A 20261-nucleotide genomic window follows, 5' to 3' on the forward strand; every position below is an offset into this window, starting at 1 on the left:
ACAGTCAGATTGTAGGAAATGTAGATTGTGTTTTATTGTAACATAACTATGAATGTCACTTTGGCCTTACCTTATACTACATGTATACCATCTTATTAATGACAGCACACCTTTATAAGAAAGGAAACTTTCACTCCTAATGATTAAATGCCAAATGCGTTATGTTGTGAATGCTTTTCACACTTAGATCAACATCAACAATAAGTACAGAGGGTCAAAGACAATTAAATAGTGGATGTCTTTGAATGTAGCTTATTTTAAGGTGTGTTTTTGTGTTATATGATCAATTCAGTATGTAAAGAAGCTTTAGATAAATAGGTGTGTGTTCAGCATCAGTTGTCTCTGAAATAGGATGTCCTTGCAAGTATAGGGTTCAGTTTTTTCAAGTTTTTTTTCCTGCTTTACAAGAAAATATTTCAAAAAAGGAATATGTTCATTAAAAACGTAACCGGTGTAATATACTCATAATACTTTCAAAATGTTTTTATTTTATCATTATAATGTCAGTGATTAACAACCCAGAATGCCCTTGGTGGTGTTTCTGCTCAAGTACAGCCCATTAGTCGAGATAACTCATCTCCCTCTGCCCTCTCTGCTGCGGGTGACTCACAAGATTAGTCGACTGCTGGCTGAGCTATTGATCACACATCAACTCTGGAAATATGGACTCACACACACACACACACTAAAACTGATTCACGTTGACAAGAATCATCAGTCATTACTATTGATCAGAGCCAGCGGCCGGCAGCAGTCCTGCTCTCTCACCTTCACAGCCGTACACTCAGCAGCTGTAACTCTCTCCTATTTACAACGTCTCTATCTCTCTGTTCTCTCTCTCTCTTTCAGCTGCGGTATCAGAAGTGTTTGGTGGCTCGCCCCCCCTCCCAGAGGGCATGTGGCTCATCGCCCCCCGGAGACTCGGTATCCCGTCGGGTCTCGACCAGTGTGAAGCGAGGCGTCCTGTCTCTCATCGACACCCTCAAACAAAAGAGACCCGTCACAGAGTTGCCGCAGTAACCAACTATTAAGCGCTACCGACTCCCTACCACAACCCCCAGTCACCATGGTAATTAGTCGCATTGCTGCCAAATACCTGTCGCCACCAGTCCCCTGTAACCATGGAAACGCATAAACCCAAGGGTTTGGGGAAACCCTGTCACCATTCCTTCACTTCTTCATACTCAAAAAGGGATTTCACCTCAAGAGTTTCTCAAGCTCTTGTGAGGAAATTCATCTGTTTGCTTATAAAAAAGGAGATTAACAAAGACTTATCGAGAAGGAACAACTACAGAGAAACACCCCAGTGGAGATCTTTGGCGGTGATTGTGTACATAGGAGTGACTCTCATCCCCCTCGGCACAGAGAATAGAGGAGCAAGAACTGAAGAAGTAGGAAGTGCTCCTTCCAACTCAGCACGTGTGATGCTGCTGATCTCTCCATGCTCTAACTGCATCTGTGTCTGTGCAGCCAGCATGACCTTGCACACCTGACCACCCTCCCATCATTCACCTGGTTGTCCTGTTAGTCTTTAGTGGCGTTTCCCCCTCTGTCCCTCTTCCTCATTGTTCTCTGTAGACTGAAATGGAAAGAGACTCCTGAAAGCCATCGTGTCTGTTGTCAAATGAACGAAAGAAAGAAGCAACTACAGACAGTGAGTCTACACGCTCTTACCTGTTCAACTAACCCTGCATGAACTTTTTATAGAAAAAATATCAATACATTGCTGCTGCTTACAGAAGGGGTGATAAAATCCGAAGCCACATTGTTTTCCTGTCTCCTTCCTTTGTTCCTCGTCGACTGTGCAAGAATCGGCCTGGAAGGTTGAACGAGTGGTGACCTTTCACCCGAACAATCTTTTGCATTCTTCTTGTTTACTTGTTTTTATTATTTCAATATCCCTTGGAAAACAACACACGATAACCATAATGAAGGAAGAGACAGGACGGGCACAGTGTTCCTCCTCCACTGCTCTCTGCTGCTCCAAACACAGGAAATACCGGCATGCTGCTGCTGCTCCTAGATACACATGCTGGAGGAAATTTGATAGATTATTCCTTTAAATCCCACCTTAGTTCTTGACAACTAATAAAAAAAAAGGGGGTTGGCAACACAAGAAAGGCTTGAGGAATCCTACAAAGAAGAGGACTGGAGGAATGTGTTTTTGTACCTGGGTCTGGTGCCAGCCGAGAGGCGGATTTCATCTCCAGCTCGGCTGTTTTTGGAGAGGAAAGTCAACAGAGAGACATGTTGACTCGGACTAACAGGACTCCTGGGCTGCTATCTGTCTGTCTCCAGGGTTCTGTTCACTTGAATGCGCCTGCTCTGTTTTCTCATTGCATATTTCCTCACGGTTTTTCCCATACAAATCTCAAATCAACACTGCTAGCTCCTTATTATTACATATCTGAAGAGCTTGGATGTACGGTAATAAGTCTGGAAATTTATTGCAAATAAAAAAACACATTAAGATGTAGATTAGAGGATTAAAGCAGTGAGTGCCATCCATTTTCCAATTGTATCATATGATGAGGGAAAATGTACACAACACCACTTGTGAAAATCTCTGAACATTAGTTGGTCAAGATATTGCTGTCCTAGAAACCACACCTAGTAGTTCTCATTTCTTTGAGGTGGGATGAAGCATTTCCCAGTGGCCCGCTGATGCTTTTTGTAAGAGAAAGAAACTGTGGAGACACATCTCATTACTCAACATCTATAATTGACCATCTGCAAAACCCCTCTTTTTTTCGTAAACAGCATGATGTGAGGAAGTGAATGGCAACAGTATCTAAAATGGGACATCTGTAATGTGTCTCCCTTTCTTGCACCAGGATTTTGAGCGCCATGGTTAACATACATATGCTGTAGGAAGCAGGAGTGTAATTGAGATTGTGATGAGGAAACACAGCCACTTATTTTGTCACAAGGATGTTGAAATGTGAATGAGATGACAAAATGTGCGTGTACATAATATCAGTTTAATGTCGGCATTAATCATTGTTATAAGCTATCTTTTTTTCTTTTTCTTTTAATGAAATGCCTTTTTTTGAGAGCTCACCAAATGGCCAAAGTGTAAAATACTGATATACATTGTTGTAGATAAGAAAATTACAAGAGCAAATAATGAAACGAGGAGAGGCGATTGGACATTTTCACAGCTGTCAATTACGTTGATACTGAATTTAACTGAGCAATTATCTATGCATTCTTTTGATCTCGAGAAATGGAAAGTTGTGAAAAGCCTTGCATGCCCTTGGACAGTTGAAAGAACGACTGTATGTACTGAACAGAAATATTTTTTATTTTATTTATTCTATTTTATAAAGGTATATACTGATTTTATTAGTTGGGGCGAGTAAAGTGTCATCGTCTCAGTCCCTGGTTAAATCACAATCACACAGCTTTGCAGAAAAACAAATATATCTTCACCTTGTACAGCAAACTGAGAGCTGGGAGTGATGGTGATGATGATGGTGATGATGATGATGATGATGATGATGATGATGATGGTAGTAACATATGTGCACTCCCAGTGTCTCTGTCAAGCTCACACACATGAACAAAAACAGACACACACCTTTCCCACAGATGGATGTGTTGCTTCCTTTGCTGCTCACTGATTTGTACACTTTATCGATGTAATCAGTTGTGAGAATAAACAGCATTATAAAACAGAACTAGCGGCTTGCTTTTTTGATTATTATTTGACAAATCAATTTTCTTCCTGTACGTCCTACCTCTCATACATTTTATAAAGTCCCTAAATGTCAAAAATATAGAAGGGGTTAAATGAACATTGATATAATAAAGGAGAAAAGCTGATCATTGGCATTTTTCTGAAGTAATTATAACTACAATACCTTTTTATAATGACACAATTCAATGTTTTTTGGGGGATATCTTGATTGATTACTCACTGTATGTACATTTCTGTAGTCTTAAGTCACTCCCATAGAGATGTCCACATGAGTAAAACTTTTTTTAAATATATTTTTCACATTTTTATTTTTAATATTTAACTAACGATACAATAATATTTGTCTTGGTTTTAAATAATTTCAAATAATTAACTTGGGAGTCCTTTATTACTGACTGTAGTGTCAAATGATGCAATTATTTTATCTGCCACAACATCAGTGAGCATGGTCTCTTCTATAATCCCGGCAGAAAGATGGAGGAGGAGGAGGAGGAGGAGGAGGATGCAGATATCTGGGCGCGATGAAAGTGGGAGGTACTGGTGGGATGCCGACTGAGGGAACTACCACTTCTGCTGCTAACAGAGTTGCAGGAAGGAGAGGTAATGGGCGGCAGGACCAAATATGCAGGCGTCAACACTTCGTCTATCGCCTCCTCTACCTTAGATCTGACCTTTCCTTCCACCTTTCCTCTGACCTTAAATGGGCTTTCCGCTCTCACTGCATCCTTCAGTGTTCTCTCTGCACCTTCAGGCTCAGGGTTGATTATCTGCACCTGCCTGGAGGCTGCAGGTGGAGCAGGTGGAGCAGAAGAGGGGGGGTTGAAGACATTCTGCTGTGATTTAATCGTTGCATTGTTACTCATCTTGTGCGCAAGGGCTGTGATTGGAGACAAGTGTCTGGAGGGTTTAGCAGAGGATATTAACGTCAGTGTGAGACGAGGTATTCTTCTCTGTTTAGTCTTTGTAGGGCGCCTCTTGCGATGTGATTGGCTAACTTTGACCTTATCTGATTTCTTCTTGTGACTGTTAGGCTGATGCTTTGCGACAGTACTCCTGTTGGTTTGTTTTGTTCTTCCCTTGACCTTACGCTTACTGCCTTTAAGCCCTTTCCTCCTCTTTCCTCCCTCGTCGTCTTCTTTCTCCTCCTCTACCTCCTCGCCACATTCACCTTTCTTCTCTTCATGTTCTAAAGGTGCAACAGAGTTTTCTCCATCCACCAGCTCCCTTCCTGTTTGACCGTCCTGGCCCGAGGGGGGTGAAGGTTTGCTGCTGGCTGACGCTGCTCGATTCTTCTTGCTTTTCCCCTTTTTATTGGTCTTTGATAGTTCAGGAATTATTCCACCCAGGAGGCCCTTTGCTGCTGCCCTTGCCAGCACATCGTGGACTGTTTCTACCTTAGTAGGATCAGCCTAAAAGAAAACAAGGGCAGTCTAAGATTTGATTTGAAGACACAACACATTAAAACAACAGGTCTCTAGGGTGGCATCAAGGAGATCTATACCACAAAACACGACGCTGTAGAAATGACTAATGAGCCACGGCCGTAAAGTTTACCTGCAGAGGAGGAAGAAGAGAGATAGCAGGATTTATATCCTGAGAGAGCAGCCACTTGTCTTTTCTCCCCTCTGCCTCTGACTTTGAGCCAAATGCTCACAGCACTGTCAGCAAGCTAACATGCTGATGTTCAGAGGGTATTTTGATACTATGTTCACCATTTCACTTAAGCATGTAAGCATGCTAACATGATGATGGGAATGTTATTGCTTTGAACATATTTAGTCATAAACCAAAGTGTCGTACAAATTAATCATTTGATCTGACGATGGCAAAAGTCATAATGTTGGCGCTGCAGAATAAATCAGGGGATTACCAACATCAGCAGTCCTTATTCTTAGGGGGTCATGATGGACTGCACACAATGTTAAGGAAATCCATTAAAGAGATGTTAACAAATTGCCATATCTATAGAGTCATGCAGCTAATGTTGTTAGAAACATAGTGTTTTTCTGTGGCTGATAATCAGTGTTCATACTACCTTTTTGTTTAATTCTCGGCTAGATTCCTAAACAAAACAACAACGCCCTTTTCCTTTTGACTTTGCATTACATTAGATAATTAAGAAAAATCTCATAATGTTAATGAAAAGAGAAACTGTGTATTCGCCCCCTGATTCAGATCCTAACTAAATGGAATGGGTTCTTGCTTGGTCCATGCCACAGTGGTCCACCAAGTTTCATGAAAATCAGGGCAATAGTTATTCTGTATTCCTGCTACCAGACACACAAACTGAGGCTGAACACAACTTGCTTGGTAGCTTTAACCAGCAGGTTCTTTAACAACAAAATGCTCACATTATGCTCCATGTGTCGATACTTTAAATGTGCACTGGTAAAACATTATCTTCTATCGTTGTCGTACAGCTCAGTTGGTAGAGCTGACGGCCCACGTACTAAAGCAAAGGACGAAGTTCGAATCCGGCCCGGGGCCATGTGTCGTGTGTCAACCCGTTTATCCCCCCCTTTCATAGCTGTCCCCCCCTTTCATAGATGTCACTCAAATAAAGGTACTGGTTGCCTAATTTTCTTTTTTAAAACACTGTAGTAACATTCAAACAGAGTATAAATCTGTTCCTCGTCCATCCACCTCCGTGTGCCTGAAAAATAATGCAAATTAGTATTTTATAAGCTCTCAAGTGGTTAATCTGATTGAACACTTTGATTCTGTTTTTTTGCTTTGACAGCATTTTATGCTCATCATATATAAGCCTCAAAACTTTAATTACACCGCAAAATGAGAGTTTGTAATAAAATGGAAATGCTTAAAGTTTAAAGGAGAGAAGCATGAATAATAGCAGCCTGTCAGAGGTGTTTTACAGACAAATCAGATTTGTCCTGTCTTGCAGAAAATGTGGACACATCGGTTTCTACAATTTTAAAAGTACGATTTTAAGGAGAGTTATTGTTGCCTTACGGCTTCTCTCTATCTGTCTTGATGATGCCATGTTGTGTATTTCAGATCTAAATCACGGTACAGTTTGACAGGAGTGAATCATTTATCCGAGCAGCAGAGAAACACCACTGAATTGTCAGTGTAACTAAATCTGCCAACGCAGCTGTGCTGTCGATTTAATTAGACAAGATGATCATTAGATGTGAAATTCCTGACTTTTCACTGGGCAGGTGCACAAGACCTGACCGTGTGTGTGTTTTATTGGAAAAAAAAAAACATGTACACATACTTGCACGGTCCCCTCCCTGCACCATTTTGTTCAAGCTGCAGGGGATCAAGGGAGCAGCATCTCATTTCCTTGTGTATGTGCTTTTTATGAGTGGAGCAAGGGGAGAAATGAGGGGAGGGTGTCAAATAGAAGGAGCAACAAGGTGATGCAACAACATCGAGCACCGGAAAAAAAAGATACAGAGAATTATCCATTCATCTTCGCTGTAAAGTACTGAAATGTTTCAGCCACTGGGGCATATTTCATCTCTAACTTGTCTCTTTTTTATGGAGTATTGGAATAATGCTGCAGTGTTTCGGGGAGAGGTAGTCAATTTGTTGTGTGTGTGTGTGTGTCTGTTTGTGTCTCTTTGCGTGCATCCAGAAAGCAAAGCCGACAGTCCTCCCTCCCAGCAGACAGACAGTAAAAGAATGCAGCCTCAGCACCCCTAGAAGGTCTTGTCGCAAAGCAAACACACACACATACACACACACACACACACACACACACACACACACACACACACACACACACACACACACACACACACACACACACACACACACACACACACACACACACACACACACACACACACACCACAAAAGGAACTTGCCCTTTATTTCTCTCACTTTTTTCGTATCACTCTCCACATTTTCCCCTCTCTCACCTGTCGGGACAGCCGTGCGATGAAGCAGCCGTTGCTGATTTGTGACGTTTCGAGCCTGAAGTACTTTGAGTCTGTTGCCTCTCCTGACTGGGAGTCATTGGGAAAAATCGGACCGTTCACCCTGAGAGAGAAAACAGTTAAAAGGTGATATGCGATATAACATAAATTCAGGGAAGTTATTGCACACCATATTCAGTTGTTTGAGGCAACTTTTTTTATATTTTGTTTTAGGCATATGGGGAGATTTTCAAGTCAAGAGAACTACACACTGATAGTGTGTGGTAAATACAGTTGGATCAATGTTCATTAATAATATTTGAACATTAGTTTAACAGCAGTGCAACAGTATATGCAGAGTTGTTTTGTAGATGTTAGTGCATGCTGCTCGCAGCTTCAGGACCAGCATGTTGATAGCCTGCTGCACTGCCAGCTGTCTCTGCTGGTGACTGTATGTTGTACATCTGCTGTAAGTGGCCTCAACATTTGATATGTTGGCAAGTGTTTGTGGACAACTCTCAGCCGTCTCAATTCTGTTTAAATATGGAAATAATGTGCTAATGTGACCTTTATTCAAATTCTCAATGAAAACCCGTTTTTAGAAGCAGGAAAACAGCACACATTTGCTCCCACTGCCATTCTCCTATGCCAGCTATTTCCTGAGTGTAGTCAGTGAAAACATCTACCGTTTTAGTTAGGTATAGCAAAGTTTATACAGATCAACTACACACTGACTTAAAGGCAACCTTTTACAAATACGTGACTCAAATCTTTTAAACCTACAAAGCCTTAAAATCAGTAAAACATTTATGTGTATGAGAATTCATGTTTTTGGAGCTGTGACCACCATCCTTCAAGCGTATAACTTGTAGATGCCAGAAATATGAGACAAACAAGAGGGAATGACGCATGTAATTATGAATAAAAAACCCTTGATCTGTTCCATTTAACGCTAGAGAAATGACTTTTTCTTATTTTCTTTTCTTGTGTGATGCAAAAAACCTTTCATTTTTTAATAAAAGTTTGGTGGCAGACTGTGCAGTTTTTTTGTGGCGTTCACTAGTACAAACTACAGTAGGTTTGTAACACGTATCGCTAAACACAGGTGAAACAGTCGTTTCATGGCACTGTGGTGCGTTGATAAAAGTGTAGAAACATTTCATGTAAAGAAACTACAAACATAATAACATATGTATTTCTTTAAGGGGATGCATGGTAAGAAACGAGTGGCATGCAGCAGCAGGCGTGAAACAGACCCTGAAATCTGCTCCACCCCATTTACCCTGACTGTGGGATTAACTACTGTCCCCACGGCAACCACAGCTTATCCTTTTTACTGTCCTCAGCCTGGTAACTGTAAACGCTCTCTTTCTCACACAGACACACACACAGTTGTACAGACAGGATAATGTGAGGATACGCTATCATATTTATACTAGACTGACATGCTCACTATACTTGAGTTCTGCACTCAGATACGCATGAAGCTGTTGCTTGGGATGTTTTTAAATGAGATTGTTAATTTAATTTATATACTCTGTGCACAATTTTTCAATTAACTTTAAATGTATTCTTTTTGTGCTACAGTACGATGGCGGTCCTTTTACCTGTAGTCGTTGGTATGACAGTAGCTGTTTTGCAATCATAATTGATGCTTCAAATTAGCAGACAAATATGGAAGGAGGATGAATCTGAAAACGTCTGACTTCTCCACATTGAATCTGTCCAATGTTTGTTCCTCCTGTATTTGATGTTTAGTGCTGATTAGCAAACACTTAGTATTATAACTTACATTGTATACGTGGTAAACATTATACCTGCCTAAAAACAGCCTACATATTGCTATCATGCTGATACTAGCTTATAGTACAGAGCAGCTAGCATGGCTGTTGAATCGGAGTCGTGTTAGAATTAAGACATTGAGGTTGGTTTCATAAATTGACGTAAATTTGTCACAATGATGGATGGGAATGAAATAATCTGACAGAATCTCAATTAGAGAAAATACAGAGCTACACAAAAAGCTTCAAAGTAAATATTTTGTTAAAGCAGAGGGCTTCACTTTGAGCTGCCAATCACCTGTCACTTTTACAGTCTAGTTGGGTACAAGAGAGAAAACAGCATTGAGTTTTCCTTTAAATGCACAGGGACTGACGACTTCCACAAACCCTTGTACTGCTTTATGTTCGGCCTGTGATTAAAACAAACTACTTTAAGTTTTCCCATTGTATTTACGGTTGGAGCCTGAAGACACAAAGCATCTAATTGCACAATAAAATACTTTATAGATAGAAAACTTATGCATGCACAGGCAGGTGTGTGTGTGTTTGTACCTGAAGTGCAGCAGTTTGGGATGGGTGTGTGTCTTCTCTAACACTCTTTTCACTAGCTGTTCATTTTCCTCAGGATACACTGAGCGTGTGCAGTAGACCACCGTCTGAACCTTTGGAACTGAAAGAAAATCCTTTATTCTTTTATTATGGTGTTGCATTGTATCAATCGCACATACAGAGGAACAGTACAGACAACATTTATAGAGTGTTTCCCCTGTTTCTATGTCTATTGTCACACTTTGCACTGTTCCTAGCTTATCTCTTCATGTGTATGTCTATTTAAATGTAAGGTGCATTGCTTGAAAATATGCATGCCAAGTTATAGTGTGTGTGTGTGTGTGTGTGTGTGTGTGTGTGTGTGTGTGTGTGTGTGTGTGTGTGTGTGTGTGTGTGTGTGTGTGTGTGTGTGTGTGTGTGTGTGTGTGTGTGTGTGTGTGTGTGTGTGTGTGTGTGTGTGTGTGTGTGTGTGTGTGTGTGTATATGTGCTTTCATTATACTCACAGGAGAGAGCGTGTGCTAGAAGTCTTGCCTGCTGGACGGCCATTGTGTGTATTTTGCCCGGAGACACAGAACTGTGACACAATTCCGGCAATAGATCCCAGTCTGTCAACAGAACAAAACATATTTAGCATTTTTATGACATTTAATTGAAAAACACTATCTCAATCAATATTTATATGTATTTCATTAGTTAATTTTTACGTACTTCCATGTTCACTGTGCATGATGGGCACAGGGTCATTGAGGGCGGAGGACGAACACTGAGGCAGCACTATGATGACCTTTAATCGCTGGACAGCAGCGTCCAACTCACCCAAACCACAAAAAGCCTCTGACAGCACTCGCACATCTACAATGGACATGAAAGTCATGCATATTTACTGTTGGAATAAAAATATTCCCAAAAGGCTCCTCAAATGCTCATGTGTGTAAAAGCTTGTCAATCAACAAACTTTATGTATCTTTACCTCAACAAAAGTATGTTTTAGATTTAGTTTTTCCTGCAGGATTACAAAAAACTTCTGGCCTAATTTTCACAAAACTTGGTAGAAGAATGAAGCACGGGCCAAAGAAGGCCCCACTAAACTTTGGGGTGGATAGAAATGACGGAGCAGATATACACAAGTATTTTTACTGATGTGAATGAACTTAGAGGAGGTCTGCGCTATCAAAGTGTTCTTTTAGTTTGAAATACTTTTTCTCTTACTTTTGATATCCATTTGTGTGAGTAGTTCTTGTATCTCATCTATTTGTGATGGAGTGTGATCAGTACCACACAGCAACACTCGGCCAGAGCGGGCAGCTGCTGCCACGGCGATGTGAGCCAAGGTCACAGCCGAGAAAGACCCCACCGCCAAGACGTCACCGTTATCAAACAGCAGGGGGCGTAACGCACTCACTGCCACACACACACTCCTATCCTGAAAAAGAGATACACAGATGCACACTTTATTCACAATGCACGGAGGATTTTCTGCCTGACGAGAGTGTACCCTTCAGTGTTATAGACTGCTGTGATGCTAATCAAGATTAACAACAAACTGACTTCTTCAACCCAGCTCCAAAGATAATAAACTCCACATCACAGCGAGGAGCATACTTCAAAGCCCTAAGACCCTTTTTGTGAAGGGTCAAACTTTAAATTAGTCCCACAGCATCAAAGTTAAGCTCATTACCAGTATGTATAAGGAGAACTATTAGTTTATGATTCAACAAGTTAACAAAACTGTCCTTCTGTTCATTAAATTGGCAACTTTCCGTGAGTATTTTGTATTTGTATTTTTTTTTTAAACCAGTAATTTTGCTTTTAATGAAATGGGCATACACAAACATATGTTCTTGGTGCTCCATTAAAAAATAAACCATAAGACTGGGGTTATTTGTGAGGTTTGGCCCGAAAAGTTAGAAATAGTATATGAATTGTATTTGTTGGTGCAATTCAATGTCTTTTTTCCTCTAATGAAAACAACGTAGTTGAAGTCACATTTATAAAGAAACTTAATCTCTGGTTGCTTCTTATTTTCTCTTAAGTATATTTATAAATAATGCACCAGTAAAGAATAATTACTTATACTTCAGTTTAACACTTATTTTCACCAGTCTTGTATCAATCTACTTAAATTATCTTTACACGCCCCTGAGGGAGTTAAGCATGTTTCCCATTAGTGAGTGTTACCTATATTTAGCTCAATTACATGCCTCACTGCACAATTCCATACGTACCTGTGTGTTAAGTGCATGTGTACTAGTAAGGCTGCTGTGCTGCAGCAGAGCGTGAAGCTGTGGGGAGAAGACGAGAGTGTCCGGACAGAGAGGGTCTCTGCAGAACGTCGCCTCACTGAGGTCTGCCATGATCTCCACTTCACACAAGCCGGCGCTTATCAATGCTTCACACACTTCGTCAACACTAAAGAAAAGACATTTTGATTCCTGTTAAATAAAATGTTTAATTAAGAGGATATTTATAACCTAATATGACTCCAATACACTCAAGGTGTGTCCGGTAAATTGCAGAAGTTTTAGCTTCAAATAAATAGCATAACCACAGGAGCACCTTTTGTCCCTCAAGGTATGAAAATGTTAAACTTTTCTGTTTCAGATATGCCTTTGATAACTGCACTTACCATTAACCCCATACAGTGCCTGCAATCCCCCCCACACAGTGCCTGTCAGTTTAAACTCAGTGTAATTGTATAAACAGCCTGTCTGATAGAAATTATTATATCATTTGCCTTTATACTGACATTATGTACTCTTATAAATCAAACAATTGCTGCTGGTTTATTCCCCAGATACACTCTGCGTTGAGTCTCTCAGCCACACTAGACTTCGTTAAGAAGTGTGTCCCACTTGTGACATGAAAGCTATTGAAAAAACAAGATTTGTTCAATAGCTAATTGAAACTGTTTACCTAAATGCAAGCACTTAATGGCACAATGAACACAAGAACAAAGGAAATGAGAGCAAGTGTGAAATAAATAAATGACTGCATGGCTCTCTTTCCATGCCCTCTTTCTGAGTGTGTGTCTGTGTGTGTATTTGCTTGTATATGCATGTGTGTGTGTGCATGTGTGTGTGTTTGTGTTTGAGCGAGTGTACCTGGCCTTGAGAGTATTCACCCATGCATAAAATGGCAGACGTTTTGCCCTGTGCTGTTTGGTCCTGACAGGATCTGACAGAAAACAGGAGACGCTCTGCAGATTCTGTTTCACTCTGCAGCGAGCTAGAGATGCTGCCAGCTTGGTTTTACCCCTGTGATAAACAAGCATATGAAAAACCTCAGATCACATTTAATTTCTCCTACCTTTAGTTTGTTTGCTTTCTAGATTTCATTATGATTTCAAAATGAGTAGTAGAGTAGAAATAAACTCTAGATGATGTTAAAATTATTTACAACAACACTTTGCGACATGGGGAAATACACACGGAATGATCACATTGAAAATAATAGTTAAAATTAGGTGAAAGTAAAAGTCAGCCAACCCTAATCATCTACTAACACACACACCTGTGTAGACTGGTCTCCAATTCCCTGACTTCCTGAAAAGGCCCCTTCTCTTCCTTTGTTAGATGTTCACGTGACAGAAACCTTCGGTCCTGGAAGTCAAACAGCATCACCATCGCCAGTGGCAACAAGTCGCTGGACTGCAAAACATGAGTGCTTTCCTCGTCATATTCTTCATTGTAAAGATCACTATAACACTCAATAAAAACAATTGCTGGATTACCAAACCAGCAGATACTGAGCAACATGTATTTGCAATTTCTGATCACTTTACACATGTAGAGCTAATATTCTTTCTGTTTTTGCTCTGCTTTTGGTCCCCTTCGTCTTAAAATTGTGCTCTTTACCATGTCTATCTGCTGTTTGGTACAGAGCAGTACAGTGGGTTTTAGCTCCCTGCGTTTTTTTCCAGAGAACCCTTTCACGCTAAACGTGGTCATGTGGTGTATTGTTATTATAAAAATATTGATTTTAACAGTCCCAAGGAAAATGATAAGCAGATCTTTTCTCACACCTCCCTTTTTTCTTTTATTGCCACTAACCATATACTGTATATAGATCTCGATCTTTATATACAGGCCACAACACACCTTGTGCTCAACTCTTTTGTGTGTGTGTGTGTGTGTGTGTGTGTGTGTGTGTGTGTGTGTGTGTGTGTGTGTGTGTGTGTGTGTGTGTGTGTGTGTGTGTGTGTGTGTGTGTGTGTGTGTGTGTGTGTGTGTGTGTGTGTGTGTGTATGGGAGGTATAATATGTATATTGCAGTAAAGAGGTGTGAGGAATCACAAAGAGCTTTGTGGCAGCTTTATAGCCAAGCTAATGATCTTTCAGCCTGTTCTGTATGTTTCACCCATCCCTCAATAAAGTAGTCCTTTACACACACATACACTCTCAGGCTAGGTGTGTCTCATTGCCTGTGTGTGTCATCGCACAGTGTTTTATAGTGTCATTTATAGTCTCCCAGTTGGAGAGTGCGTCTGCCTCTCTCCTGTGTGCATCATTTGCCACCTTCCACCATCCAGATTGTGTACAGATCTGAATACAAATGGCCATTAACTTCATCCCAGTTGCCCTCACTCATTTCACGATATACTAATTCACAATCATTTGGACAGAGACACCATGGCTACTCCTTAAAAGACAGAAGTACAATCAGCAAGTAAGTGGTGACGTGTTTTAATAAGTAGTGTCAAATCTGCTAGGACTCACAATATGCTGAGAAGTGTGGAAGCAGCTGTCAGCAATGATGTCCTCCAGTAAATCTCGGTCTATGACAAGAAGAAAAGTTGTTAATGGGAAGAAAATAACATCAAGACATAAGATTACAGCAACTGAATAGAAATCAATTCACACAACTTAATAAAATATGATTGAGATGTCTACCTACACCCCAGGAAGTGCTATTTTGTTTGTGGTTCAAGTACCAATGGATGAACTGTTTCTTAAAAAAAAAAAAGAGAAGTGTTCCACAGCAGATACACCTGGCCTTCACCAGTTTAAGGTCTGTTTCTTAGGATTATTCACAGAAACAAGGGCAACTTTTATTGTGAAGATGTGTTGCAGCTGACTTTTTGTTGACAGCATTTTTGGGGAAGTAGAAGACACAACAACTTGTTAGGGCAAACATGTTAGCAAACGGTTGCCTATCTGCAGATCTATCAGTAGCATTATCTCTCATTCAGCGTCGTATTTCTGGTCTTATGGGGAAGGTAAGGACAATATCCTCTTGTTTTTGTAATGCTTTGTTCAAAGTTTGTTGTAAGAAATTCAGCGCAGAAGGATTACACTCACTGCTGTAAACATGGCCGCGGCTAGCAGCTAACAATGCTAAAAGCAGAACAAGAGCAACAGAGCTAAAATCGCTAACAGAGCTAACAGTGCTAGCAGTGTTGGGCTAATATTAACGCAGAGGTGGCAAATTAGCTGGTCAGTGGGATGGAATAACTATAACTATACTTAAGTAAACAACTGAGGTACTTCTTCTTGACTTGAGTATTTTCATATTATGCTACTTTATACTTTAACTTCACTACATTTAATTGGCAAATGTATTTTAAATATTTAGTTACTAGGTACATTGCTGATTTAGGTTAGCCTACTAAAAAGATCTACATCTGCAAAAACATTCTCAAATATTATTGTAGGTTAGGCTATGTAGTAAAATAAACCCCTTCTTTAGCAAGTACCACATTGGAGTGATAAACACATAAAATACATAATATCTGGTGTTTAAATGTGCTCTTCTGCATAAAAAGTACTTTAAATTTGGTACTTAAAGTATTTGTTAATGCTCATACTTTTGAGAAATAACATAGCTGGCTCTTTAGCTGCTAAATGCTGCACTGTGTTCACCAACAAGCTACTGCTGCTGGAGGTCATGTTGGTGAGAGATATGAAAGTAAATCAAAGCTGTTGCAAGTAATAAAACCAAACAGTCAGACGAAATAACACTGACGGTTCTGTAAGGTAACTGCATGATACTTGTCTCTCAGATCATCACTTTATCACTGTATGTGATCTAACCCATTTTAAAATAAAAATATATGCGGTTTAAATTTAATTTTCTCTGCTTTCAGCAACTATAAACTACAATTCCATTCAAATCCTGTGCTGATTCAGCAAGATACTTCTCGGAGAGCAATATTTTCAAACCTGACCAGGTAAAATTTCACCAACCTCCGCCACATGTGCAGTTAAATACTGTAGCTATGCAAAAGTGGGGGTGCTTGCTCTTTTATTGCATAGATGTGCCATTTGGTGTGTGTAAGTCCATGGCATGCACCCTTTTATCACCTCACATACAGACATCTGCTGTACTTCCAGCTCTAGTAATTTGCAGTCACATGGCGAAATGAAATGTAAGACTACACTACAGTATACTATTTAATCTACATGCTGCAGTTGAAGCCGCTATTCAAAAGTCAATATTGGAGTTGACACACGCTGCAGCTTGACTGCTATTCATTATAGAGATAAGGCTTCCTTATAGGAGTGGGGTAAGGTCCACAGTGATAGCAGGAGAGTACGTGCGGATCAAATTAATTTCTTCCTGACTTTATGTTCACCCATAAGTTTGTACTCTACAGGCAGTATGTGTGGTTCTACTTAAATCTCTAAGCTAATAAGTTGAGTAATTATTACATTTGAGTGTGTTGAAGGCGAGTTGGTAGGATTGTCTTTGAATGTTTCTTCCTCCACTGTCTGGCAGTGGTGTGTCCGTCTTCTTCGCATAATGCAGAGTCTGTTGTGTGACAGGCTTCTCTCTGCGCAGCTGCTGAAAAATGGCTGCTGCTTGCAGGTAGACATGATCTGATGGAAGAGGGTCTGCGGAGAGAAGCAAAGTATTGATATTTGAAAGGGAAAGAGGAATAAGAATTAACATTTTTTGGGATTTTGAAGTAGACCGTTTTGCAAATAGCAGATAGGATAATGTCACGAAAAGGAAAGAAGTGAATAGACATAAGAGGATGAAAATGAATTACAGTGGATGCCCGTTTACGTGATACTTTTATTGTTGCTGTTTGCTCTTTCAAAAAAAAGGATTAGGTTCAGGTATCGGACATCAGGATTGGCCTTTATGGCAGCGGACGTTTTATCATAGACTCTGACTTTAGGATAAAGTTTCAATATTCACACGGCTGCGTACAGCTCAGCTATATGGGGCTGCAACCTGAAGCCTTGTCTTTCTTCTCACAATAAAGTCCCTTGCCCCCTGTCCAGTGCTGCTTTCATTATCTTTCATATGTTTGGTTGGTGTACATCTACACTCCTCTTACGCCCTGCTTGATAAATGTTTTGAATTCAACAACTCTTAAATAGTACTTGACAATAGAATAATATTTTAAGATATTGAAAAACTCTGAATCATATCTTACCTGGTGTAGGTAAAGATGAAGGAAGATGAGGAAGTACAAATGAGAAGGGCTCCTTGTGGTCTTCATGTGGGGCAAAGATCTCCTCTGTCACATCCACGCTGGAGCCCACTGTAAGAAACAGTTCATCTTACACACATGCACACAAACAAACAAGAAAACACAACACAAAACCAAAGTCATGAAGACGTTACCTTTGTCTGTCATGTTCACAGCAACACAAGCAAACACTTATCAGGTAAAAATGTCTGCCTTCTTCTCAACATTTGTCTTGCACTCTTTTGAACTCTGTTGAACAAGCTATCATCAAAACAAGCACAAGCATTGTTTGTGTATAGAGTTGAATCTGAGCTGTGCAGATGTAAATAAGACGCATAGCGTTAGTCATGGCTGACATGTGATCCACCTTCTACTTTCTGTGAATGTGAGACTGCGCGGCTGCAATTAGGCGTCCGGTCAGATACATCTGCATGAATAAATAATGAGCCGCTGCCCGACCCTGGACAAAGGTCTACCTCGCACTGACCTGCTTCACTCAACACACACACACACACACACACACACACACACACACACACACACACACACACACACACACACACACACACGATTGTGATGCAACAGTATGTGGTTTGCATCAGTGACATGCGTCTTCGGATGACATCACTTGACTTGACAATTTGAATTGGCACAGGAGGATTAACATCCAGAAGTTGCAGGGACCAGTAGTCTCTAATTAAAGCGGATAAATGGAGAGGAATACAGACCGAGTGTAATCAGCTTTACAGCACTCATGAATGTTTAAGCACAAAGTTGGAGTTGACCAGAAATGCGCGGCCTGTCCAATAAGGCCATGTCAGTGCAAATGGAATAAATTAATGAATATCAGCAGTGATTTAATGAGTGTGAAGCAGTTTCCTCTCCTCCACAAGACAAAGTCCACTTTAGAGGAGCAGGTTTGGAAGAAAAGGCTACAGCAGCTTAGTGTAATCTGCATAGAGGATGATGGGCTGTTTAAAATTGCATAGCTGGTCTTACCTTTGTCATTCAGAATGGTCCTCACGGGAGCAACGCAGCTCATCTTCTCAGAGAAATGCAGCCTGAACAAATATTCCAACTCTGACCACAGTGTGTGATACACATCGGGTATGTCCCAATCAACTAGAGCAACTCATACCCTCATCACCTGCCCGTCATGCCTGGTTCAGTTCTGTGCTGAGTTTGATATACCATGGCAACAATATGATAATGAAGGCCGCTCTGTGACAGATATACTGTGACATATTATACCCTGTTGAGGACGACTTTAGAGGTCACCGTTGTGTTTTATCACTTTTTTTCTAGTAGTTGTGCTTGAACATTTAATCAACTTTTTTACCAAGGTATTTAATTTATTCAAAAACATAATAATCTAAAAATAAGGACTTAAATGGTAATCAAATGTCTTACATTAATCTTTAAAAAGTCCTTAAATGTTCTCAGATGTGGGACGCAGGATTTAATGAATCGTATGAATTGTAGAGGGTTAGGGTTAGAATATTTGACATTGGCATTTACTTTTTTAATAATTTACCAAATGACTCGATCATTTCTCCAAATATGGATGGCAGAGAAAATGTTTGTGAAATTGGTTTTAAATGTTATCCTCAGTTGCTTTTAAAAAGTATTTATTCTAACTTGTCTTAAACTGTAGAACTCCTGCATACAAAAAGGAAGTAAACAAATAATTTACCCCAACAAAAAGTCGCGAGCGGTGCAATGAAACATTATACAACAAAAGATAACATAGGATGGGGGTATACAGTTTAAAGCCTCACAATGAATCATTCATGTCATTTTGATAGTGTGTACTTAGAGGGAAAGGTTTTGGACTTTAGTGACATAGGACTGCTCAGTGACACTCTGCATTATTAGCAAATATGCCACGCTGAAAGGGATTCCAAAACCTATGCCTATATTCCAGAATAATATTTAGTCCCAGACAATATCAGCGATGTGTTATACACAATTAAGATTGATAAAATAGAGGACAACAGAATAAACCATGTTTCTTGTAATAAAAAAATAAATATATTGGCTCACAATTTTAGCTTTACCCTTATTTTTTCCTTTCTTTTTAATTCTGTTCTGTTTACTTTACCTCAAGCAAGCAAACAACAGCACTGGAGGGAGATTAATCTGAATTACTACTCAAATCAAATGAAAAGCAACATAGGAATCTAAGTTACCACCTATCACTCTCTTCTGAAAGAGCTTGCACAGTGTACACCGTCTGACTAGATGCACTTGTTGTTAACTTTATCCAACTGCACTTTCTAATCCTGAGTGACAGCAGGGAGGCATCAGACGGACAGATCGGATTAGACTGCCTCCTACTGGCCCCTGCAGTGTTCACACCGCAAGCAGGGGTTCATATGTCCCATTATTGTCAATAAGTAATTCATTCACCAGTGCAGGGGTACTGACATTTTCTGTTGGAGGGCCAATGGTGAGCTAAAAGTAAACATTTGCACTTTATTGTATTGTAAAGATTAAAAAGTTGCCTTATTTGAAATAGTAATTTGAAATGCCCTTTGCCTGTACCAGAGTCTCTACCTCTGTGCCAACTGACTTAAAGAAAACCAACATTTAGATTTTTTAGTACATCTAGGGTTGCATCATTAAATTATTTCAGAAAACAAAAAGGGATAACCCTTTTAATGTTAACCAGGCTTACTGCATCCCTGCCCTGGAGAAATAAAGAAAGTGCTTGACATCGGCAGCATGTTTTCACATCTCGCCTACACAAAATTTATTTTAGCCAAGATCTGCATGTGAGAACTTGCACTACGCTCACTTTTTACTGTTTCACAATATAACAGGTATGTCCTCCGGCAAGGCACAACAATTAAGATAGTTGGGACTTTTTGTAACACTTTCTATGACGCCCATGTCCAAAATGCCTAATAAACGTACACTAGTTATATTGC

The 20261-nt window shown here is 40.1% G+C and overlaps 2 protein-coding genes across 9 annotated transcripts in view; one reads left to right on the forward strand and one right to left on the reverse strand.

Moving 5' to 3' along the window:
• Positions 1-3680, forward strand: part of apbb2b (amyloid beta (A4) precursor protein-binding, family B, member 2b) — a 41055-nt gene extending 37375 nt beyond the window's left edge. For all 8 annotated transcript variants that reach the window (XM_063883586.1, XM_063883592.1, XM_063883591.1 and 5 more), the window contains one exon: positions 850-3680. In XM_063883586.1, coding sequence (XP_063739656.1) covers positions 850-1020 — 171 coding nt within the window. In that variant the 3' untranslated portion in view covers positions 1021-3680. The remainder of the gene's footprint in view (positions 1-849) is intronic.
• A 475-nt stretch (positions 3681-4155) lies between these two features.
• Positions 4156-17499, reverse strand: LOC134864438 (putative methyltransferase NSUN7). Its single transcript, XM_063883393.1, has 13 exons — positions 17487-17499; positions 17296-17403; positions 16562-16744; positions 14630-14688; positions 13426-13562; positions 13017-13169; positions 12141-12324; positions 11125-11338; positions 10624-10767; positions 10419-10520; positions 9918-10035; positions 7588-7708; positions 4156-5109 (listed from the first exon to the last, which is right to left on the reverse strand). Exons 1-13 carry the CDS (start codon positions 17497-17499, stop codon positions 4156-4158), a joined length of 2490 nt encoding a protein of 829 aa, XP_063739463.1.
• Between the last annotated feature and the right edge of the window lie 2762 nt (positions 17500-20261).

The sequence above is a fragment of the Eleginops maclovinus genome, chromosome 5 (assembly GCF_036324505.1).
Source record: "Eleginops maclovinus isolate JMC-PN-2008 ecotype Puerto Natales chromosome 5, JC_Emac_rtc_rv5, whole genome shotgun sequence".
Taxonomy (NCBI): domain Eukaryota; kingdom Metazoa; phylum Chordata; class Actinopteri; order Perciformes; family Eleginopidae; genus Eleginops; species Eleginops maclovinus.